We start from the raw sequence: 25,662 nt of genomic DNA, 5'->3' as shown, positions 1-25,662 counted from the left end.
ATCCATCCATCCATCCATCCATCCATCCATCCATCTATCCATCTATCCATCTATCCATCTATCTATCTATCTATCTATCTATCTATCTATCTATCTATCTATCTATCTATCTATCTAATCTATCTACCTATCTATCCAAATTCACAAGCCCCAGATTAGGAACTCCTAAAGTGATGTCAGGACAAACCAACCCCATTTACTTTTTCTGACAGGATATCAGGATTTGATAGTTTATCTATATCTCAGAAAGTCTTTTGACAAGTTCTCAATGATATTCTTGTGAACATGATGGCTCTAATCAGTCAATCTTATTTTTTTAAGTCCGTGAAGGTAGAGATGACATATTTATCAGATTTTCTGATGATATGAAGCTGAAGATAGCTAATCCTTTGTGGAATTTTTAACTGAAGCAGGATAAAAAATTTGGTAAATTTATCAAGAAGAAATTGAATAGGAATAAATAGGAAGTTTTATACTTGGGTTTACAAAATCAATCCCACAGCTACAAAATGGGACTGAGGAGTGAAAAGCTCATTTTAAAAAAGACTGATGAGTTCATAGGATCATAGACTGAGATTGGAAGAGACTTTAGGGTTTTTTTGGTACAGTTGTTTAATTTTATAGATACAGAAATTGACACCTAGAGAAGGTGAAGTGACAGCCATGGTCACAGCTAGGTGGTTCAGTGGATAGAGCACTGGGTCTAAAGTCAGGAAGTCTTGAATTCAAATTCTGACTCAGACCCTTTGCTAGCTGTGTGATCCTGATCTTAACCTCTATCTCCCCCAGTTTCTTCAATTGTAAAATGGGGCTAATAATGAGGATCAAATGGGATAATACCTGTAAAATGCTCTTAGCACAGTGCCTGGTACTACATAATAAGTACTTCACAAATGCATATTTCCTTCCTGCCTTCACAAAGTTGGTAAGTGGAAGATCCAGGAGCTTTAATTCTGTGAGAGCAGAGGGGGAGCTTCTCCTCCTCTGGGAGAGACGATTGATTGTGGGCTTTCTTAAGCAGAGGTTGAAGCCAGCTGGACTCAAGCTCTGACCTGTCATAGGTGTGGGGATGGATTCTTGGCCCTGGCTTAATGAGCTTTTCCTTTGCTCAGTTGCAGCAAACCCATCCTTTCAACCATCCGTCTGGTCCTCTTAGTTTTCCCAGAGGAGGACCAAGTCACCTTGAGCACTGATGACCAGCTCAGGAACTAGCAGTGTGCTGGGAAGGACCCTTCCCCTCCCCAACCCATGATTGATCTGTGGAGAGGCATGAAAAGAAAGCTTCTCTGCTGGGAGGTTGTGCTTTCTAGAGAAATCCCTGCCTGCCTGATTCCAGAAACCTGGTCTTTTCTCTGAGGTCTGAGTCTACCTGGAAAAGAGGCATGAATGCCTGTATATGTGGGGTTGAAGTGGGTGGGTGGGCAGGAATGCAAAGTTGGAAATGGTATAGTTTCCCTGTGGATACGTGTGGGGGGTGGCACCTCAGAAATCCTGGGATCTTCTAAGGAGCTGACTGTTCCAGGGTAGATGGCAGGAAATGCTATCCAAGGCCTAGGGATTCTCCTTGTCTCTCAAAAGCCATGTGCCATATGAGAAGCGAGGGAACACCTAGGACAAGTCAGAGAAGGGCACAGGCCCTCAGCCTGCTGGAGGGCTAGTTGTGACTTCTGGGGGCTTCCTTTGCCTCTTTCATCCTGGAGACTTTTTCAGGTCTGAATCCTTCTTCAAACATCACTAGTATCAGGGGCCATTGTCAGTCATTCTGACCTATATCCTGCCATAGGACTCCAAAGGACTCTGGAGGAGACAGTGAGGCTGATGACTTTGCACAGCCCTGACCCACTTCTATCCAATTCATTTGCAAATCAAGACATCACCCTCCTGATGTCATTGGTTCTCTTTGAGAAGAAAGGACGGACAACAACAATAACAATGACAACTAGTTTCTTGGACAAATTATTTGTATTCTCTTGGCTCAGTTTCCTAGTCTGTAAAATGGGGATATCAGAAGCACCTCCCTCACTGAATTGTTATGAATCTCAAATGAGATAACACATGTAAACTGCTTTGTGAATGTTACAACGTGATATAAATACTAGATATCGAATGTCTTCCTGCCTCCCCTCCCCCTTACCAACTTCAAACCATCTTCTCAATATGCAACAACAACAAACCATGGGGTCTTATCTCCCCTGTGAGAGTAACTCCGGGCCTCAGTTTCCTCCTCTGTAAAATGAGGTTGTTAGACAAGAGCATCTCTAAGGTCTGTCAGTTTTAGCAGTCTCGGTTGATGAGAGCTGGTCTCCATTTGACTCTCCCTTGGCTTCATCTCCTGATTCATTTCAAGTTGAATGAAGCTTCCTTATAGTCTATGAGACAGTGATATGAGCCCTCTTACTATTCCTCATATACCATATCTTATGTGCTCCCTTTCTAACCCTTCCCCCTGGCTGTCCTCCAAGTCTGGAATGCTTTCCGTCTTCACCTCTGCCTCCTGGCTTTCTTACTGCTCCATTCAAATCCTACCTTCAGTAGGAAGCCTTTCTGGGTCATCCACCCACCCTTCCTTCCCCTGACATTACTTCCTATTTACTTTCTCTCTTTCTGTCTTGTCTCTCTGTCGCTCTCTGTCTCTGTCTCTGTCTCTCCCCTCTTCCCTAAGTCCTTTTTTTTTCATGTTGTCTTCCCCACAAGAATGTGAGCTCCTAGAGAACTTGCCTTTCTTTGTATGCCCAACACTTAACATATTACCAGGCACATAGTAAGAACTTAATAAGTGCCTGTTGACTGACTGACTGTTATCTACACATCCCTTCTTCCCCCAACAGAAGGTAAAGTCTCTTGTAGGAGGTGACATTTGGATAATATAACCTTTCTTAAGTCATGGAACCTCTCTCAGACTCAATTCTCTCACCTATAAAATGGTGATCATTAGCAAACTTGGGACTTCCAACCTGACAGAATTGTTGGTAGGATAAAAGGGGTTTAATGTGCATGATTGTATAGTCTTACATAAAGAATAACTATTTATAATCATCATTTTGTTTTCATCTTTTTTTGAGGAGTTTATATATGAAGTGCTGAGACACATGACTATCTTGCTATCATTTTTTTATATATGATGTTCTGAGGACTACTGCAAAAGGAGAAAAAATACTTTTTGGAACAGATTGAAAGTTCCAAAACTTGTGTTACAGGGGCTTAGTGAAGGCATTTTCAGGACAATTTCACTATCAAATTGGATAATAGTGATGATATATATCTTGTTCTGTTCTTGCATGATTTTGATTTCTTGTTGTTAAATTTCTAGATTTAAAAAATTTTTCATTCAATGTAGCTTGGAGATTATGAGTATTTGTTGTGGTGACATATATCATAAAATAGATTTTCTTAAATTTTTCACGGCCCAATGCTATGTTCTGTCCCTTATGGGCAGCAGTTCTGCCTTTGATAATGTTCTGGTTCCAATACAGTTTATTTGTCAAATATTCAAGGAATTTTTTGGTCTGTATCTGTAGTGCAAGGATCTATTTTTCATTAACTTATGAAATGTACTAAACTTGTGAGAGATATAATTTTAAATACCAGGTTGTCTCTTGCTAGACATTTGACAGGTCTTAAAATTTTACAGCCTGAAGTGATGTGTTCCACAGTTTCAAATGTTTCTTTGCATAATCTGCATTGATCATTAAGTGGTGGCTCCTTAAGGATAACTCAACAGTAATCTTTGGTGGCAAAGAGCTGATCCTGCATTGCCGTCATAAACAAGCAATTTGCACCCATGTGATATCAGTCTTAATACGTACTTTCAGAACTATGAAATGGACCATAATATATTTGTAAAGCATCCTAAAAACACTCAATATTAATAAAATGTAGATCCAAAAAGCCTAATGCAACTATAGAAAGGTAAACATTTTCTTTGTCAAAAAGGAGGAAAAAAATCTGATAGCCACCTCAGAGTACATAATAAACAGGCCAAAAATTTATGGAAATATTTTTGGAGCAAGCAAATATCACTTCACCAAACAATAATAAAGGCTAATAAAAGGTGACAGTCACTTTTGGATTTGTCAAATGTAATAAAAAATGGTTTACTTCCTCATGGAGTCATACATAACAAACAAGATGTAAGAACAGAATCAAACTTCACATACCCTCCCTTCAAAATATCCAAATGAACTCAGTCGACAAACTGGTGACAAAGAAGTGACTAATGATTGTGTTGTGTGTCTTGTGTGGATAAGACAAAGGTATTTGGCTCAGTTTGATTTCCAGATCCAAATTCAAAGATTTCAATTTCTTATTTACTTTGATGTACGTTAATTTTAAACTTATCAAGTCCAAAATGGTTTTTTTGTTTTTGTTTTTTGGAGGGGGGAAGGCAGGGCAATTGGGGTTACGTGACTTGTCCAAGGTCACATGACTAGTAAGTGTTAAGTTTCTGAGGCCAAATTTGAACTCAGGTACTCCTGACTCCAGGGCCGGTGCTCTATTCACTGCACTACCTAGCTGCCCCCCCCCCCAAATGGTATTATGATGGAATTGCAGGAAGATTCCATGAGATGAAGGAACTGTGCTTCTCACTGAAGCCATACAATTAATTTATCCATAGTTGGATGTCATCTATGGTTCCACTCTCTCTTTAATGTGGAAGCCATACTTAGTCCCACTTAATAGATGGGATAATGGAATTAAAGCTAGGCGGAATCAACAGGGGTTTAGACTGTGCCTGCATTTTATGACAATTGATTTTCACAGTATTGTTTTCATGGTGTATTTTAAATAGAAAAGTTTTCTATGTGGACATCAAATACTCATTATTCCCTGTTATACTTGGGTTTAGTTTATATAGAGTCAAAGGCTTTCCAACAACATCTAAAGGAAATATACATGTTATTCTACTTTCAGATAACTTATTCAGTAATTATCAAACTAATAACAATCTATAAGAATTTATTTAGCATCTACTATGTGCCAAGGATTGTGTTAGGAGCTGGGGGCACAAATCCAAAAAAACCTGAAACTATTCCTGTTCTCACTGAGATTGTATTCCAATGTGATATAAGTAGGAATAAATTGTTCTTTATACCCTTAGTACTTTTTAGACCCTCCTCTTTGTTCCTTTTATATTGTTTTATTCTGTTTGTGCATTTTTTATTGTTCAAGCACGAATGATTTGTATAAAGTACATATGGTCCATAGTTGGCACTTATTAAATGTCTGTTGGTTGATTGACATATAAGAGGCTAATATTTTGAGGAGCTATTACTGTTCTCACCTTTTGGCAGTGGATATGTGCCGTTAAGAAAGGTAGGATCAGGCTTGTATCTGTAGGAAAGCTAATGAAATGCTTTTGTAGCAATTCGTGTGCCTTTGGGAAGTGTTTGTGCCAATAATTATTAGTTTCATTGTGCCCCAGCACTTATTTTCTTTCTAAGAGAAGTTAGAGTGTCAGTCACTTTCTTGATATAGTGATTTTGTCATTTATTATATTAATGGTGGGCAAACATCATAAAATGTAGTATCAATGTTAGCAATATGTCAGTAATATACACTAGTGATATTAGCACTGTATTGGTAATGGCAGCAGCTGTGGTGGTAGCAGCAGCTCAGGTGTATGATTTCATTGGCCTAAGACATTCTCAATCTAAAAATTCCTTCTGCTAATGCTGAGTGGCAATTACCCTGTAACTTATTGTTGCAGAGTTGCCCAGGGTTACTGAGAAGGTAAGTGATTTTGCCCATGGTCATACAGCCAATATGAGTCAGAGGAGAGGCTTGAACTCAGGTCTTCCTAATTCTGAAATCTACCCTCTATTCATTATGACATGATATGCTGCTGCTGCTGCTGATGATGGAGAGGAGGAATGCCACAAGGGTAATCACTCAAGGTGAACAAGAAATTCTGTGTTGTTAAAAAGGATTTTGAACAAGTTATTTCTCCCTCTTTAATAAAGTTTTTTTTTTTTTAAAGCAATCGGCGTTAAGTAACTTGCTCAAGGTTACACGGCCTATCAGAGCCCGGATTTGATCCCCAGGTCATCCCAACACTGGAGCCAGGTGCTCTTACTCACTGAGCCACCTGGCCGCCCCTTGTAACAAAGTTTTAATGATACTTTTGTAAACTTTTAATGGTGATTATGAAGGGTTTGTGGGATATCTGGGTAGGGTATCACAGTTTTTAGTTGGAAGGCATTATGTACATATTGTCTTACTTGGTCATCTTATCTAATTCCCATGGGTTCAATTATCATCTCTACATAGATAATTCCTACATCTATCTATCCAGCATTTTTCTCTTTCCTGAGCTCAAGTCCCACATCACCAACTGCCTGTTGGATATCTCAAACTATAGATCCTGTAGGCATCTTAAACTATAAGTTCAACAGTGAATTCATTATCTTTCCCTTTTTCCATACTGACTTATTACTGTACAGGGCACTATTATCTTCCCAATCATCCCATCCTGAATCCTTGGTTTCATCTTGGATTCTTCACTCTCATCCCATAGATCAAATCCATTGGGGGCAGCTAGGTGGTGCAGGGAATAGAGTGCTGGCCCTGGAGTCAGGAGGACCTGAGTTCAAATCTGACCTCAGACACTTAACACAAAAAAACATAGCCATGTGACCTTGGGCAAGTCACTTAACCCCAATTGCCCTGCCTTCCCCCCTCCAAAAACCAAAAACCAAAAAACCATTTTGGACTTGATAAGTCTAAAATTAACGTACATCAAAGTAAATATAGAAATTGAAATCTTCAAATTTGGATCTGGAAATTAAACTGAGCCAAAAAAAAAATCCATTGCCAAAGCATGGTATTTTCTACCTCCACAACATCTCTTCTTTATGACTCTTTCTCTCTAATCATACAACCACCATTCTAGTTCAGGCTCTCATCACTTTTGTCTTGACTCAGTTCAAATCCTGCCATTTGAAAAGACCTTTTTGATTACACCCCAGCCCTTCCTTCTCCTACCCTCCAAGATGTAGTTATTGCTTTCCTTTTACTCTGTATATATCTTAGATATGCCTAATTATTTACAATGCTGGGCACAAAGGAAGCACCTTATACACACTTGTTGACTCACTAATCTTTGACCTGACAGAATTACTCCCTTCACAGCTTATTCCTGTGTTGATCTCCATCTCAAATAAACTTCGAAGTCTCTTCCTTTTGAGAGAATAGCTTCTTACCAGGGCACAGGGCCAATTGATCACAACCAAGTCATTAAGGGATTTAACAAGGTGTGAAGCTGACTGCTTTAGCTTGGTAAAGCCCTTATCCAAATAATTTTCAAGTCTACCACTGTCCACTGATTTCATTGCTCTCTTGGGCACACTGTACTCTACTTACAATTCTCATTTTGCTAATTATAGTGTGAATTTTAAAATTAATTTTTAATTGTGGTGTGTGTGTGTATCTTCAGAGAGTTACCTGGGCTCACTGAGAGTTTAGGTGCCTTGCCTATGGTCATACAAGCAGTATAAGTCAGAAAGGAGACTTGAATTTGGGTCTTGCTAATTCTGAGACCTGCCCTCTATTCACTATGACATGATTTCTGCTGCTGCTCCTGCAGCAAACATCAGCAAAATTGGTAATTGTTCAGAATTAGAATGGGACCTCCAGTTGAGGCCGGACGTCCATTTCTCAGCAATATTTTAGAAGGAATTCTTGGTCAGTTGTGGTTTGGTTTAGATGGTCTTGGGGATATTTTTGATTCTATTTTGAACTCAGATCTTTCCAGCTCTGATACCAGCATTCTATCCACTGTGTCACTTTAGGACAGGGGGTAGCCTTCCGGGTTTGACTTGTTTGATTATCATAGCTCCACTCTTCTAATTACAATGTTGGAATGCCCCTGAGTGCACAAATAGAGGTATAAGCACTGGTGGGCTTTTAGCCCAGTTAGAAGAGCCTTGAGTACTAGCCTAGCCATGTTGCCTGAGGATGTGCCCAGCTGCATTTTGGGAGGTTTGCCTTGTGAACATTGTCCAGAGAATAATGTATCTTTTCAGCCATGACAAATTGTGAAGATTGTCTGCTGAGGTACAGAGGGTTGAGTTCTGCATTGGTGGAGGGGGGACTCATTAATGAAGTCAGGGATCCTTGAAGGATTATCCAACTCTCTCATCCATGTAGGATTGAAGGCTAGTTAAAATGTATATAGCCTGTCTAGTTTTCCATGACTAGGCCTTCATTTTTTCATTTTTTTTTTGCATGGAAGAATCACAAAAGCAGTTTTAAGTAGTGTTAGCTTTCAATAGGAAGCAGAAACTTACAATAATAATAGCTAACATTTATATAGCATTTATATAACATTTATATAGCTCGTGTGCCAAGCATTGTGTGAAGTGTTTGATAATTATTTTCTCAACTGATCCTTACAAGAGTCCTAGGAGGTAGGTGCTATTATTACCCCCATTTTACAGATGAGGAAATTAAGGCAAACAAAGGTTAAGTGACTTTCCCAAGGTCACACAGCTAGGACGTGTCTCAGACTTGATTTGAACTCAAGTCTTCCTGACTCGAAGCCTGGCACTCTATCTGTTGCACCACCAAGGTGCCTAAATATGTTACAAGTATGTTTTTGTTCAGCAGAACCTCAAGATACTGGATAATTTAATGGAGTGCAGTGGAAAGAACTATTTATTCAATAAACATAGGATCTGAATTCAAAGTCTAGCTCAAGTCTTACTGCAGTGTGACCTGCAAATCACTTAACTTCTCTGGGCCTCATTTGCCCATGTGGAAAATGAAAGTCTAGACTTATATGAAGAGTTATAAGGAAGACTTGTAAGATCTTTTATACATCTGATTCTGTGATTCTGTAAACAAAGCCCCAACCTGAGGCCTCCATAGAAGGATGTTAGAAGGTAGAGGAAAGAAAAGAAATGGATTTCATCCATGTTAGAAGAATCTCCAGAACACTCAGACTGATACTGGAAGTGATTTATTCTTGGCATTTTAATTTAGTAAGGGGAGAGCTCTGGATAGTAGTACTTTAAGGAAAATGTCAAGATTTAAATTCCTTAATCTAATTTTTATCAAAATCCCTAGAATCATCTAACTTTTGAGAAGAAAAAGACAGGGAAATTCACAAGGCACCAAACAGAGGTCCTTACTGAGTCTGGTCTCCGTTCTTCATCCTCTTAACATGCCGCTAAATTGAAGGAGCATGTGAAATGGTTAACTCCAGAGAAAACTAAATCCAACAGTAAGGTTTTACTATAGGGTGATGATGGTTGGGATGGTGAGAGGAGAAAAGAGGATTTTTTACAATATGGACGCTGTCACCAAATTGCTAACTTTCTGGAAAGTCAGTATTTCCTTTTTTAAGATATTTGAGTGGATTCTCATACTTCAGAGACAGGAATATAATTGTCAATTAGGGTTAATTTTTGTCATTCCTTTTCAGATATATAGTGGAACCTGTGTGTTTCAGACAGTGATTCATTAACTTGAAATAATCTCTCTATTAAAAATGTACATATATACACAGTATACATGTATTTATATATACAGGTAACTATATGTGTGTATATCCTACTCTCTTAGATGAATGAATGTAAACCAGCAAATGGAAATACATTCTCTAATGTCAATTACTTCTATCAGTATTCCATCATCTGGTCACGGGAGGTTAAGCAGCTAGAAAAATTCTATTTTCTCCATGCAACATGAATAAGAATAGATGATTTGGAGTATTGATGAAATAGAACTACTGCAAATTAGATGTTCCTTTCCTTTTCCCTTTCACTTTGCCTTTTCATCTCCTAGAGATTATTCTCTTCAGATTAAAATAATAATATTGCATTATTAAATTTGGAGATAGAAGAGATTTAATTTAGCAATCTTCCACTGAAATTTTTGAGGGGTAATTTTTTTTTAAGTGAATGTGTCAAAGCATGAAAAATGATTCTGCTTAGGGTGGTAAAAAGCAGCCTGACACTGTGATGCTGTTGGTGGAGCTGTGAATTGGTACCACCTTTTGGAAAGAAATATGGCTATCAACAACAAAAGCTACAAAGCTGTTCAAACCCTCTGACCTTGCAATCCCATTATAAGGATGCTATTGACAGGAATCCTCTGCCCCCTAACTGAACAAAAGCAAATATCTAAGAAAATTATTTGAAATAGCAAACAAAACACAAACAAAAACATAAATGACCTGTGTGCCCAACAAATAGGAAATGGCTCAATAAATTGTGATATATAAATGTAACATTATGCCATTAACAATATGAGGAAATATGGGAAAACTTATATGAAATAATATAGAGTAAAGAAAGCAGAATTAGAGCAAAATAAAATGTAAAAATTATAGTGATGAAAATAAAATTGGGAAATATACACAGAAGGAAAAAACTTTCAGAAGGGGAAATGGAAACACTCAGAATGCTTTCTTAATATTCTATTAATGTTGATATTAGTTGATTACATCATTTAATTAAGTACATGCTTTGTGTCAAGCACTGTGTGATGTAAGGCTTGAATATATAAAGGTTCTATGATTCTGGCAGTATAGAAGTTACCTCCCCACATAGAATTTTACTCAACTCTGACCTAGTAGATAAAACCTAGAGAGTTGTCTGGGGCACATAGAGATTAAATGACTTGCCCAAGGTAATACATACATGAGTGTCTAAGACAGAATTTGAATTCAAGTTATAATGGTTCTAAGCCAAACATTCTACTATGCCATATTGTCTCTAAAGTTAACATAGGGATAGGAACTGCAACTATGATTTTATTGATGTAGGCAACTCCCAGATGAGGAAATTTACTACATCAATACTGTTTGGTATCTCCCAAAGCATTTAAAAGTTAAATGACTTGTCCAGGGTCACAGAGATACTATGTGTCAGAGCAAGGATTTGAACCCAGCTCTTCCTGTCTCTGAGATTATATTAACTGTCATATTGCCTCTATTGTGTTAGTATACACTATATATGTAAAAAATATGTAAAATGTTACAGTTTCATGTCATTCAAACATTTTGTGTTTGAATGTTAAATTTTGTCACTAAGTTTAAAATAAATTATTTTTGGGGAGTGAGTGGAGAAGGAACTATCATTTATTCAAACATCTTTAAATTGTATTTCATGACATTAGAGAGATTTTGACCATACTTATGCATCACTCAAAACATGGTATGAATCATTGGGCTCAAACAACAGCACGGACCATGGTCCTAGCAGCAGCTTTTGTCATTATTACTTTCTTGTTCATGATTTGTTCTGTGTCAAACACCAAAGGTACATCACTCAGTCCCTCAAAGTACTTGGAACATTGGGGATTAAGAAAGCTTTGCAGAACATGAAGAAGATGTAGTTCCTGTCCTCAGGAAGTTTATAGTTTAAATGCATTGTACAGAATCAAGAGCCTAAGAGTAAATTATTCTTATATATAAACTTGTATAATATTTGTAAACAGGTAAAGCAAAGAAGATAGAACCCTTTATGACAGAGAGTCAGTTTAGAACTCCACTCCAACTTTTTTATGAAAGTAAAAAATTAGAAACAAAGTGTATGTCCATTGATTAGGGAATGAGGAAATACATTGTGGCATATGAATGAAATGGAATAGTAATACATGATAAGAAACAAGGAATATAAGGTTTTCAAGAAATAGGACATGGTAAACTGATACAGAAATAAACTCTTAGAACTATATGTATAATGACATAAATAAAAACACTAAGAGGCAACCAAATACAGATTATTTTAAAATTAATTATTTTGAAATTTAATTGAAATAAATAATGTTGTTCCTAGAGAATAAATTATGAAATTATACTTTCCTCTTCATGTTATAAGGACCATGGGTACAAAATATTGCATATGACATGAGGTGAGGTTACTTTGTTGGTCAGCTTTTGCTTAATTGTTTTTCTTTGTTACAAAAGGGCACAGTGTGTATGGGTAGTGTGGTTGGGAAATGACTATGTTATAAATAAAAAAAGAACTCTCTATGTTCTGACTCAGCAGAGCAAGTTGGACAATAATTCTAGCTTCTCATTTTGTTAGAGAGAAGTTAGAGAGAACTTTTAATGTATTATTTCATTAGCTCCTCAAAATATCCTTGTAAGGTTGTTGGTTGGTGAGTTTTGGTTTTATTTTTGTTCTAGACCCATGACTTATCACTGTAAGAAACTCCTGGTAAGTAACCTTTCTGTCAACATAGATTGCCAACAATTCTAAAATTTATAATCTTCGAGGGTTGCTTGAACTACTAAAAAACAAGTGACTTGTCCAAGGACACAAAGCTAGTGTGTATCAGAGGTTAATCTTGAACTCTGGTCTTGCTAACTCTGAGGACAACTCTCCATCCCTAATTCCCTATGGCCTCACTGTAAGATTCCCATTTTATAGAAAAGGCAAAATTCCCAACTTTCATGCTTCCCCTGTCCCTTTTCTTTTCAGACTTTTGTCCCTGATCCTTGTCTCTCATAAGCAGCTCAAGGTTGACATAGTGCCAAGTCCTATTTCAGTCCATTTGCCTTCTGAGGAAGGACTCAGCAGCTACAAAATTGGTGGCTCTAATGTCTGTATGCTCCCAAGGCTGAAGAGACCAGACCAATAAAGAACCCCCACATTTCCCAGCACAGGGTAGCTTGTACTTACATAATTTGCAGCAAGATCTGGATGTAGATAATCAATTCCTGAAAGAAAGGAATGAAAGTACAGAAATCAGAGGTTTATGCATTCAGAATGTCTTTCTAGCATCACCACACTAGCTATTGCCTCTGATCCTGCCCCCCCACCCTGCCATCACCCACCTCTTTGACCCCACCACATGCACTGAAAATTACTGTGAAGATTGCAAGTCAGAATGATGTCACATCAGCTACCTGCCTCAAAGGTATCCCTTTAATACCTTAAGTTGAGATGTACTGGCAAATAAGAATCAGTGTCAGTCAGGTGAGATGTGCTAGATGAGTTTGTCCCACTCTAGGTTGGGGCTAAGGGTTAAATTCACAACACAGATGTCAGAGTTTATGACCAATGATTCAGTAAAACCCATTCCTGGGACATAGTTGTAGAAATTCTTACATTTTACACTTAATTTAAATTTACATACAATTGAAATTCTTAAGTCTCTTACAAATTCTTACATTTTCATTGTAGCCTTTAATGTAACAGTCATGGATAAGAGAATCTTATCAGAATAGTACCTTTCTCTTAGAGGCTGGGAGGTAGTGTTGGTGGAAACAAGATACATGCACAGAAATGATCAGAATTAGAAATGCATCTGTGAGTATAATCAGTGAGCACCAACTACGTCTGAATCCTAATCCAGGTTACTCAGAATTGGTATATTTAAAGATATTTCGGGGTGGGGGGAGGACCAGGTAGATGTGGGGGTGAGGAAAGGAGACATCTTATTACAGATGAAAGCATTTGTGAAAAGCACCAAGTTTCTTTATCCTCCTGAATATGAAACAGTCTAAACTCCAGTGTTCAAGAGCCATTTGAGCTAGGTTACAGCACTGTCAGAGCTGATTAGCTTCTGGATAGACTTATATGGCATGTCCAAGAACGATCATGGTGGATCAAGGGTGACTGTATGTCACAGCCTTGCATATGTTCTGGCTGTATCTTCTCTTTAGCATAAAAAAATTAGCAATGTTCTTTGTAAGCCTGAGCTTTAAACCAAGTGGACCACTGAAAGCTTGGTGGGGATGGGGGTTTTGAGGGAGTGGGAGTGGGGAGGGATGTATAACTACTGCTTAAAAGAGGGTCCCTGGGGGCAGGGAAGGAAAGAGGAAATGTGGAACTCAAAGATTTTCAAGCGAATTTTAAAAATTGTTTTTATAGGTAATTGGGGAAAAATAAAATAAAATGTGACATCCTCCCATCCCCCCCTCCCACCCCCCTCCACCCAAGGTTTCTTATGACGGCCAGGAGAAGAGAGTCATACAGGAAAGTGCCTTGTGATCTCTAACAGAAGTTCAGTTTTGAGTATATGATATTGGTAGCCACTAGGTGGAACAGTGGAGAGAAACTGGAGCTGGAATTAGGGAGATGGGGAAGATGCATATCTTGTATGCACATAGTTATTTGCATATTGTCTCCTCCATTAGATTTTGAGCTCCTTGAGAGGAGGGAACTGTTTTTGCTTTTCTTTGTGTTTTCAATGTTTAGTAGAGCACCTGATATATAGTGAGCACTTAATAAATGCTTGTTGACTAATTGAAATACACTGAAAAAAATCTGTCATTATATGTAGTGATCCATATTTATGGAAAGGTATGGGCCGGGAGTCAGGAAGACCTGAATTCATATCTGACCTCAGACATTTACTAGCTGTGTGACCCTGGGTGAGTCACTTAACCTTTGCCTGACCGAGTATCTTCACTTTAAAATGGGGATAAAAATAAGCATCTACCTCCCCAGGTTATTGTGAAGATCAAATGAAATGGTATTTGTAAAGCACTTAGTACCATGCCTGGCACCTAGTAAGTATATAATAAATCCATTCTCTTCTTTCTTTGTTTCTTTCTTTGTTTCTTTGTTTCTTCCTTCCTTCCTTCCTTCCTTCCTTCCTTCCTTCCTTCCTTCCTTCCTTCCTTTCTTTCTTTCTTTCTTTCTTTCTTTCTTTCTTTCTTTCTTTCTTTCTTTCTTTCTTTCTTTCTTTCTTTCTTTCTTTCTTTCTTTCTTTCTTTCCTTTTCCCCCTCCCTCCTTTCCTCACTCTCTCCTCCCTCCCTCTTTCCTTCCTTTCTCCTTTCCTTCCTTTCTTTTTCCTTCCTTCCTCCCTCTATTATTATCTTTTGTGTATGTCTTCTGAGGGTGTATTTTGATTCAGATAATCAGTTATTATGTTATTAATTCAGTTAGACAACCCCTGACATAGAAGATAGACAGCTGGCTACCTTAGTTTCCATGCCTGCCTCTCACATATAATGTTTGTGTGGTCACAGGACAGTCCCTTAACATCTCAGTGGCTCAGGTAACTCTCTAAGACTATAAGGTGCTGAACAATTGTTGGTTTGCTTTGGTAGGAGCTTTGTTTTGGGAGTTTTCTATAATGATGTTTAGGATAAAAAAACACATCTTATTCCTTTATCAATTCTTGGTATGCATGTGTCTGTGAGAACCTCTCAGAAAGTCACTTAACCTCCATATGCCTCAGACAACTTCCTGGGACTCATCTCCCATTCCATAGACTCATTCAGAGCTGCATTGGTAGAAGGCATTCTCACATCAGAAGATCCCACTACTGAAAAAATCACAGACACTTCTAGTATTTGCAGATCGTATATATCAATGTAACTTTAATTTGAAAGACCATAAATCCATACACAAAACACCATGTTTTTATTTCTAAACTGAGGATATGGGGCATCATGATATGGTGGGAAGAACTCTAGACTTGGAATAATGAACCTTTGAGTTTGAATCTTGCCTCAGACCCTTATTTAGCTACTTGACTTAGACAAGTCACTCAGCTGCTTTGGGCCTTGGTTTCCTCATGTAAGATGCAGGGGGTTGGACTTTGATGTATAAAGTCCTTTCTAGATTGTGTGTCAGTGATTTAGATTGCCATAGAATCTAATTCACTCAAAATTCCCAAGTGCCTAGGCTGCCCTGTTGCACCTGCTAAAGGCCTTGCCACTATAATCACTTGGTGGGAGGGTTGCCAGGGAGATCTGTGGTACTATTCATAGTTAAACTTTTAATAACCTAGAGTTTAGAATTGTCACATGTCCATGTCTTAGCCAAGGAAAAACAGGGCCCATGGAGGATATAAATTGGCTAATGGCAAGGAGGGTTAGGCCTTCTTCAACTAAACTGCTGTATCTCTTGAGAACACAGAGCCAGTGAGGTCAGAATATGTGGCCCTCCCAGCTGAGAGACTAAAAGCTCTTGAGGGAAATAAGAATGTTAATGGTGAAGCCCCTAACAAAAGCAGAGTTCTACTTAGGGGATGGAGCCTATTGAATAACTCTGAAGATCTGAGAGGAAAAAAAGGCCTAAGTAGGGTTTTAGACATCTTTTTCCCCCAATAGTAGACCAGCTTCTTTCTCAGGGTGTCATGCCCATTGCTGCAATGCCTCTGCCTGAAGCTGTCTTTGACCCAGTACCCGACCTTGCCCCTGTCTTGAGCCTTGGCCTTCTGATTTTGACTTTCACAGGTCCCAGGGAGCCATCCCAGTTCCAGTCCTTCATGAGCAACCCCGACATTAACCACCTATCCCTTGACCCCGCCCCATTGCTTTTATAACCATCACAGAAATATAGAACTAAGGAATTCTTGCAATGGAAGGGACTTCAGAGGCTGCTTAGCTCCCAACTCATACCTGAAGAAGGATCCTCTTTACTACAACAGCAGGCAGTCATCCAGCTTCAGTTTGAATCATCAGGTAGCTCACTGAGGTTTGGGATTGTTTTCCTTACTTGAAACAAAATCTTCCTCTAACCAACCTCCACCCATTGCTCCTACTTGTACCCTCTGGGACCAAGCAGAACAAGACCAATTCCTCTTTAGAAAGACAACCCTTCAAATCCTGGCTGTCCTCACTAAGCTTGTCTTCTTGTTTCCAGGCTATACCTTCCCAATTCCTTCAGCCAATCTTCATAGAGCACGCTCTTGAGGCCCTTCCTCATCCTGGTTCTCCTACTCTGTATGTCTTCTGGCTTATCTGTGCCTATCCTAAAATATGGCACCTGGAAATGAACATGATAGGCCAGGTATGATCTAAGGCAGGAATATGACTTTTACTTACTTCAACCCATATCTTAACTGGAACTTAACTGCCTGCCTTGGAGTGATGGCGAAGTTCTTGGTTGGAATTCTCAAGACCATACAGCACCCTTACAATGAAAGTGTTGAAGGTAGAGGTTGTGCTAAAGCCTATAAATCAGATTATGGAGCAAGTCATCCACCTGTGGATTATGCATTCCTGGGCAGCAGCAGGTATACCTTCCTTTTGTTGTTCAGTCATGTTTTTTCAGTCATGTCTGACTCTTCATGACCCTATTTGGTATTTCTTTGGCAAAGATTCTGGAACAGTTTGCCATTTCCTTTTCTAGCTCATTTTACAGATGAGGAAACTGAGATCAACAAGGTTAAGTGAATTGCCCAAGGTCGCATAGCTAGGAAGTGTCTGAGGCTGAATTTGAACTCAAGAAGATAAATCTTCCTGACTCTAGGCCTGGTACTCCATCCATTGTAACACTTAGTTGCCCATAGCCTTCTAATCATGCTTAATTAATATTAATGTGAGAAATTAACACATTTACTATTTAAAATGTGATCTAGACTAACACCCATAGTCAGGGAGGGTAATAGAGATGGGGGAAAACAACTGTGTTGGATGGCAAGAGGAAGCTAGAAAGTGATTTTAAAAGTGATACAATTTTGCCATACATATTCTATAAATGGGTGATCTCCATGAAGATAACTAGGCATTCATAAAAAGAGCTTATAGATTATGAGTTTATATGATAGCAATTTTTTGTAGGTCTAATAATCTGATTAAATGCATTTAGCATCCATTAAGAATCTACTATGTGCTTAAGAGACTATCTAAGTACCTACTATGTGTTATGAGGTTCTCCACTGTGTTGGGCACTTGGGGTACAAAGAAAAAAATTAAAAAGGTCCTGTGCTCCCACAGTTTACACTCCAGCGGGAATAGGAATGGGGGTGGGCACAGAATTTATAGATAATTTGAAAGAAAGTGAGAGAAGGAATGACTGAAGGAAGTGGTCAGAGAAGGCTTTAAGGAAGAAAGTAGTTCCTGGGTTGAGCTTTGAAGGAGATACAGGAAGTTCAGAGAGATCATGTTGAGAATGGAGCTCATATCAAGCATGGGTGCTCAGAGATTAGCTCAGTCTCCAAATCTGGATCCCTGATATGATATCCAGTCAATAGAATGTCTGGGGAGCCTTATTTTACTGCCTATGAATGTAGATGCATAGTGTTTATTTTCCACATCAGTGGAATTCCCTTTCTTTCTTAGGCTGTAGGGGCAGGCAGGGATGTCCAAATACATTATAAGTAGTCGTTGGACAGTTGATCATCTCAGTGCCTTGAAGGCCAAATTTTCTAGTATTTGTAGTTCAGTACGCTCATCTCATCATCCTCTAATGGAAGTTCACCTTTCAATCCCCTCTACACCCCTCCACAGACTCTTTGATCTGCTAGCCTACTCTGGCTGACTTGTTCCTCATGCAATATACTCTATCTCCCACTCTTTGCCTTTGTTCTTTGTCCCCCATGCCCAGAATGTTCTGTGCTCCTCATTTCAATCTTCTACTTTCCTGATTTCTTTAGGATTTAGCTCAAATCTTACCTTTTGCAGAATATCTTACCCATTGCCCTCACCTACTAGCACCTTCACTGTGATACTACCTTCCATCTATCCTGAATATATATCCTGTATGTATATATCTAATTGCATATGGTCTTCTCCATTAGAATGTGAGTTCCCTGAAGACAAGGACTTTATTTTTGCCTTTTTTTGGTATTTCTAGTGCTCAGAATAGTACCTGATAGCTTGGTCCCATAGTAGATACTTAATCAACTTATTGATTAGTTGATTCTTAGCTTTGAGAGAATCACAACAGAATGATATTATGGAAATAACACTGAACTTGGAGTCAGGATCCTTGGGTGTCAATATCAACTTTGATACTTCCTACCTATGTAACCATGAGCAAATTACTTACAATAAGGGAGAGGGATTAGATGAGTTCTTAGGTCCCTTACAATTCTAAATGGTGTGGCTTAGGAGGGTCTAGGAATTTCTTCTCAAAAATTTTATTTGAGGTCCCATCCCTTTTGTTGCATACAGTTTTTCCCACTCCCGAGGTCACAAAACAATATAAGAAATAAAAACAAACAGTAAGTTACCTTAACTGAATTTCTCTCCTTCTACCCCACAGGACCTCCTCTCCCTTCTTCCTTTTCACCCAGAGTGCCCAGTTTCTCAATGACTAACAAATCTGAATGCAAATGGAGACAGCACATCACCAAGGAAAAAAGTACCCACTCTAGACAGTATTAGGACCTGAGTTAAAATTAGCAATGTGCTGGTAAATGTCTAACAACCAGTTCTCTGGAAAACAAATGTAGGCAGGACTCCATCACTTTCTTAAGTCTAGAAAATCAACCAAACAACGAATCAAGCCCATTTTTGCAGCATTTGTCAATTTCTGAAGTGTAATTGCTCACAATGAAAATTTTACAATCAACTTTTGTGAATTTGTACAAGTTGTGTTTAGCAGACTTCTGATTAAAATTCCACCTCTGATATTTACTACCTTGGACAGTTACCTTGGAAGCCCATGTAAAGCCCTTGGATTAACTTTACAACCTTGGACAAATCTCTATCCTCAAATGTCACTATCCTTCCTGGTATCAATTCTCCTCATCTATAAAATGAGGGTATTGGATTAGAAGGTTTCTGAGTTCCCCTCTACCTCTATAACTGTGATAAAAGGATAAAAAAGGCAGAGTTACCCATCAGTTCTTCAGGGACAGAGGGAAGGATGACATGGGTCTTAATCCAGGCACTTTAAACAAAGGATACTAAAATATGCATAGGAAGAACTACTAGGGGCAATCTTCAAGGCATATTTTTAGTTCCCTTTCAATAGTTCAATTTCCAGCTAACTTTCTGTATTCACCAATCAAAGAATGTGGCAGGGTAGGACTGGGGTTGTGGGAAGCTTCCACCATACTTAGTTGTCTATACAAGGTTTATTTAGAACAAGGAATTTGTTCTCAACAACCAATATATTGCAATGCTCACCCTAGCTTGGAAAGGTTTCCATATGGGCTAAAGCACTGGAGGAACATGAAATAGTTGAGTAGGGTCAAGCATCAACACAGACCCTCCAGTCTTTGCTTTTATCTCTCTAATTTTCAAAGATCTCAGCTACCAGAAAAAAACTCTTTTATCCTCTTCAAAATGTATCACTCATCAGAAAACACAGCAAAATTGTTTTCAGGTTTTGACACTTAATGGACTCTCCAAAGAAAAATCAGGCTTTAAGCTGGATGACTTATTTGGCTTCCATAGCAATGTGGTTTCAAAGGCTTGCTTCACAGAACACAATGTTCTTTGTGGACCTCCAGAAAGAATATAAATAATTATTTCATTTCTAAAAGTCCTTCATATGTAAATTATCCAAGGAAAAACAATGAATCTCATTTCTGGAGAGTTCAGGCAGATAGCAAATACTAGGGAATTTTCTCCAGTGGTTTAGCTCTAGGAAATCAAGGTAAGCAGAACTGCAAAGTTTACATGGGCTTCCAAGGTAAGTGGTACCACAGAAGGGGCCACCTTGGCTGAACAGCTGGGTTCCATGAAGTATATGTGAAGTATTTGATGCATTTGGCTGTGTTATATCACTTTCCAACAGGCTGAAAGTAGTGGCCCAATGTGAAATTGAACTATTGTCTGGGGACAAACAGCTAGTCTATTAGAACTATGTGTATAAATAGTGGTTGGATATTCAAACTTAAGCCTTTTAGAGATGTTAAAAGTACTATCTAAAAATCAAGTAGCATCTCTTTAACAGGGAAAGAGTCCATAAATTAATGAATTGTGGCTCTGTTATGACTATGGTTTTGGTGGGTTTTTTTGAGGGACTTTTTGTAGAGTTGTTGTATGTTTATGTAAGACCAAATCAGAAAAAAAATTATTTGAGAGGTAGAGGAACAAATCATAGGCTCTTAGGAACCATGAACCCATGGTTCAGTAGAAAGAGCTTTGAATTAGTAGCTAAAGGACTTGAATTCAAATCCTAGCTCTGCTTCTTGGTACCTATATGAGCATAGAGGTATCATGTAACTGCTTTGTGCCTCAGTTTCCTCATCTGTAAAATGATGGGATTGGATTAGAGGGCCTCTGTGGTCTCTTCCATCCCTAGATCTATGATCATGTGAAAACAAGAATTTTTTAAATCATTCAACTCCAGAGAATCTTAGGATTAAGTTTGTCCCTGTTCCCATGCGAGACTAACATTTTGTTGCCCAGTCTAGATATGACTATACACACATATTATACATATATTATATATCATGACAGTGATAAGAAAAAAGAGCCACTAACAATCTGTCATTTTTTGAGGGGGGGAAATACTAATTTTTACATTATCTTTCACATACAAATAGTCCTATTTATTCTACTTTAGTAACTTCTGACCCTTCTTTTCCTTTCCCCCCTGCTATTACCTTTATGTAAGTTTTCATTACTACCTATCTGGATGATTGCCATAGTCTCCTAATAGCTATAATGTCTTATTTTAGTGGTTATGATAAAACTAAAATGTATTTAAATTTGATGTCTTAAATTTTACTTCAGGGACATAGGGGGAACAAAAACTTCACTTCTTTTTTAAGCAGTTGGGGTTAAGTAACTTGCTCAAGGTTACATGGCCAGTTATTTCTGGGTGTGGTGCTAAGTATCGGAGCCCGGATTTGATCCCCAGGTCATTCTGACACTGGTGCTCTTACTCACTGAGCCACCTGGCCACCCCTAAGCAATTGGAGTTAAGTAACTTGCTCAAGGTTACATGGCCAGGTGTTTCTGGATGGTTGCTAAGTGTCTGAGCCCGGATTAGATTCCCAGGTCATCCCAACACTGGAGCCGGTGCTCTTACTCGCTGTGCTACCTGGCTGCCCCAAAAACTTCACTTCTATCAGAATCACTTCTATACACAATCAAGTCATAACACAGTAATTGACTAGTTATTCTTATTTAACCATCTAGCACAGTATAAACAGAATCATAACTCATAATTTTGCTATTATTCTTGTCCTTCTTGGGACATTGACATATACGTACATATGATATTCTATGGGTTATACATTTAATAATATAATACATAGCACTGAGGGCAGGGATCCTAACACATTTCTTTATATTCCCAATATTAGCACAATGCTTTGAAAACAGTAGGTAGTCAATGGATGCATTGTTGTTGTTTGTGGAATTAAATGCAGAATCAGAAGGGAGAGGACAGCAAAACAAGTCTTACTTGAGCAAGAATCCCTTCTCTGACATCATCCAATCTTTGCTTGACATCCTTAAGTAAAAGGAAACCCGCTGTCACCAGAACATCCCATTCCTGTGCTTGGATAGCTCTAATTACTGGAAAGTTTCTCCTGACATCTGAAATTTGCCCCTTTGCAACCTTCAACCATTTCCCCTAGTTCTTTGTTCTGGGACCAAGGAGAACAAAACAAATCCCTCTTCCATATGAGAACCCTTCAAATACCTAAAGATTGTTATCATGAAGATAACCATACACACACAGAGAGGTTAAGGTCAAGTGGCTTGTCCATTGTCACAGTCAGTGTATGTCAGAGCCAGACCTTGAACTTATGTCTTCCTGATTCTGAGGTTGCCCTCTGTGCATCATACCAGATTGTTCCTCCAAATTCTCATATGGCATGAACATGAGACCTTCCACTATCCTGTTGCTCTCTTCTGAATGATCTACAGTTTGTCAATGTCCCCTCTAAAATGTCGAGTCCAGAATTGAACACAATACTTTATTATGTAAGGGCTAACTAGGGAAGTTGGATCTCCCTTATACCAGCCCTCAATGTCTGCCTCCTCTGCTCCTATTCCTGGGCTGCTGAATTGTGAAGTCATTTAACCATGTTGACTGGGTCCACTATAAATTTATGTTATCTGATTTCAAGGAGGCCCTCTCTGCCACAAGGAAATCTATTTACTCTTTCTTTGGTAATTGATTCTGTAATATAATTTTGCATTTCCTACAATGGTTATTCCAAGACTTCTCAAGTTTTCCACACCATCTCTTAGTTATCTTCACCTCTTAAAATCTCACCTCATACTTTACTGAGAAAGGCCATTTGCTATAACTCTGTCTTTTTTCTTGTTGTGCCTCTATTTTATAGCTCAAAACCCATTGTCATCATTCCCCATTCTGCTCTACTTCACTCCAGCTTCTCATGAAGTGAGAGTTCTTTTCTTTATCTATATCAGGTCTTCTTCTTGTGCCTTTTATCCCATCTCCTTCCACCTCCTTCAGTAGATTTCCCCTCTTCCCACAATCATTTCCCTCTCTATTTTTCAAGTTCCTTCTATTCACTATTTCCCTATTTTTTAGGAATATTCCTAATTCTCCTCTATCTTAAAAAAAGTTCACTTGGGGTGGCTAGGTGGTACAGTGAATAGAGCACTGGCCCTGGAGTCAGGAAGACCCAAGTTCAAATCTGGCCTCAGACACTACTAGCCATGTTCCCTTGGGCAAGTCACTTAACCCAAATTGCCTTGCCTTCCCCCCTCCAAAAAAAAAAAGAAAGCAAAAAAAGACTTCACTTGACACTATTATACTTTAAGGCTATTGTGCTATGTCTTATCTCCCTTACATAGCAAAACTCCAGAAAAATTTATCTATAATCATCATCTCCACTTCCTTTCCTTTCACTCTATTCCCAACCCTTGCAGTATGGCTTCCATCATCATCATCATCATCAGAGCTAACATTTATGCAGGATCTTAATATTTGCAAAGTGCTTTATCTTAACTCTTTTTATCCTCACAATAACCCTGTGCTATGATTATTATTCCCATTTTATAGATGAAGTAACAGATTGAGAAAAGTGAAGGGACTTGCTCAGGGTCACATAGCTATTAAGTGTCTGAGGCAGTATTTACATTTGGATTTTCTTAACTCCAGGTCTAGCACTTCAAATATTATGTCCCTTGGCTGCCTCATCACTCAACTGAAAGTTCACTCTCCAGAGTTATTAGTGATTTATTAATTGCCAAATGCAATGGCCTTTAACTGTTCCAATCCTTATTGTCTCTGCAGCATTTGATGGTGTTGATCCTGCTCTTTTCCTGGGTTTTCTCTCTTCTGGGTTCTCATGACATTGCTCTGTCTTGGTTCCTCCTATCTGTGTCCTTTGCTGGACATGTTCTGTTCCCCAACCAAGGATATTTTCTCTTGTTTCCTTACATTCTCTTTTTTAGCAAATGCATCACATTCCAGGGATTTGATTATCGTTTCTATGCAAATGACTCCTAGAACAACATGTCTAGTTTTCATCTCTCCTTGCTCTAAGCCTATATAAGTAATAGCTTATGGAAAACTTTTCACTGGTTGGGTCTCATAGATACCTTCAACTCAATATGTCCCAAACCAAGCTTCTCTTTTTTTTCCCCAAACCCACTGATCTTCTGTAATTCTCTGTTTCTTTTAAGGGTACCACAATTCTTGTAGTCACACAGGTTTACAAACTAGGAGTCATCTGGACTTTTCATTCTCCCTCATTTTGAGGAGAGCCCTAGGCTGGCCAACATTAATTTCCCTCCAGTCTGCGCTTTTGACTTTTTGGACTTCAACACCATGCCTTAGTTACAGTTTTACTCTCAAACCTCCTTAGTACCTGGGGCATCCCTGCTTTGGGTATCCATTCTCTCCTGATATTCTTTCATCCTGAAGCATTCATCTGTCTTGCCAGCTCCCTTCTTCCATTGGTCAATTTGTCCTAGGGCCTCCATTTTTGGGGAGGGACCATCAGCCTTTATTCACCTCCCCGTTGAGCTTCTGACTTTTTGGACTTCAATACAATACCCCCAAATGGCTGCCTTCAGCTCCTTCTCCCATGCCTTCATTTTTCAACTCCCTTCTGTGTCTTGTCTTTACCCTTTACAATGGAAGTTACTTGAAAGCAGGGACTGTTTTCATTTGGTTTGTATTTGTAACCCTAGCATTTGGTGCCTAGTAATAATCTAGGTGCCCATATAGTAAATACTTTTTGCTTGCCTGACTACTTCAACTGTATCAAATTTGATTCTCCAACAGTATCAAATACAATAGAGAGGTCAGGAAGTATGTGGACTAAGACAAGGCCATAGAGATTTGTCAATGAAAAGAACAGTTCTCCATCAACTTTCAAAGAAAGCCTAAGTGTCATCTTCTACATAAGGCTTTTCTTGATCCCTCTAACTTCTGGTACCTCTTGAAATTACTTAGTGTGTTTCATATTTTTTTAATTCACTTTTTACCCTGATAGAATGTTAAGCTCTCAGAAGATGAGAGTTGTTTCATTTTTTTCTTTCTTCTACCTCCCCCCCAAACCCCTCCTCCAACCCCGCCCCAGCAATCATCATGGTACTTGGTAGAGTTTAGGTACTTAATAAATGCTAGTTGATTGATTGATTGGCTATTGATTTCTTAGTTCTGAGTGTTATACTTTTCTTAATGTAGTTTTAGAGAAGGCTGTCCCCCACATGTAACATGGGGATGTCACTGTGTGGCTCCCAGGGAGACAGAATAGACTTCTTTTGCCTCTTCTCTTCCAACCTTTCTCTAGAGAGACTTTATTCCCTGCCAGGAAGTGTAGCAGGAAGTTGGGACAAGAGGCTGACCACTCTGCTCTCTTCAGAGAGAAAATTGTATTATTTATAATTATATCTATCTATTCCTTTACATATTGTTAGTCTAGAAGATATGATTTGCAAGTTCAAACTAAACTTCTGATTGCTATTTCTTAATGGGGAAATGAGGGCTTTGGATACATAGGAGTATACCTAATATACCTAGGAGAATGTATACCAAAGAATACAGATTGAGGGAGTTTGTCCCTTGGGAGGTGAGAGAGAGAGAGGGAGAGAGAGAGAGAGACAGACAGAGAGAGAGAGAGAGAGAGAGAGAGAGAGA

General features: G+C 38.7%; 1 protein-coding gene across 1 annotated transcript in view; it reads right to left on the bottom strand.

Moving 5' to 3' along the window:
• The window catches only part of PCSK2 (proprotein convertase subtilisin/kexin type 2), a 331,471-nt gene that overhangs the window by 143,707 nt on the left and 162,102 nt on the right, over positions 1-25,662 (bottom strand). The window contains exon 5 of the mRNA XM_069075455.1: positions 12,630-12,667. Coding sequence (XP_068931556.1) covers positions 12,630-12,667 — 38 coding nt within the window. The remainder of the gene's footprint in view (positions 1-12,629; positions 12,668-25,662) is intronic.

This window comes from Petaurus breviceps, unplaced genomic scaffold, assembly GCF_028583685.1.
Source record: "Petaurus breviceps papuanus isolate PSGF00001 unplaced genomic scaffold, PetGlider_PUasm1.0 90919, whole genome shotgun sequence".
NCBI classification, from domain to species: domain Eukaryota; kingdom Metazoa; phylum Chordata; class Mammalia; order Diprotodontia; family Petauridae; genus Petaurus; species Petaurus breviceps.
Note: the sequence above shows the minus strand (reverse complement) of the source record. Positions and strands in the feature narration are given on the sequence as shown.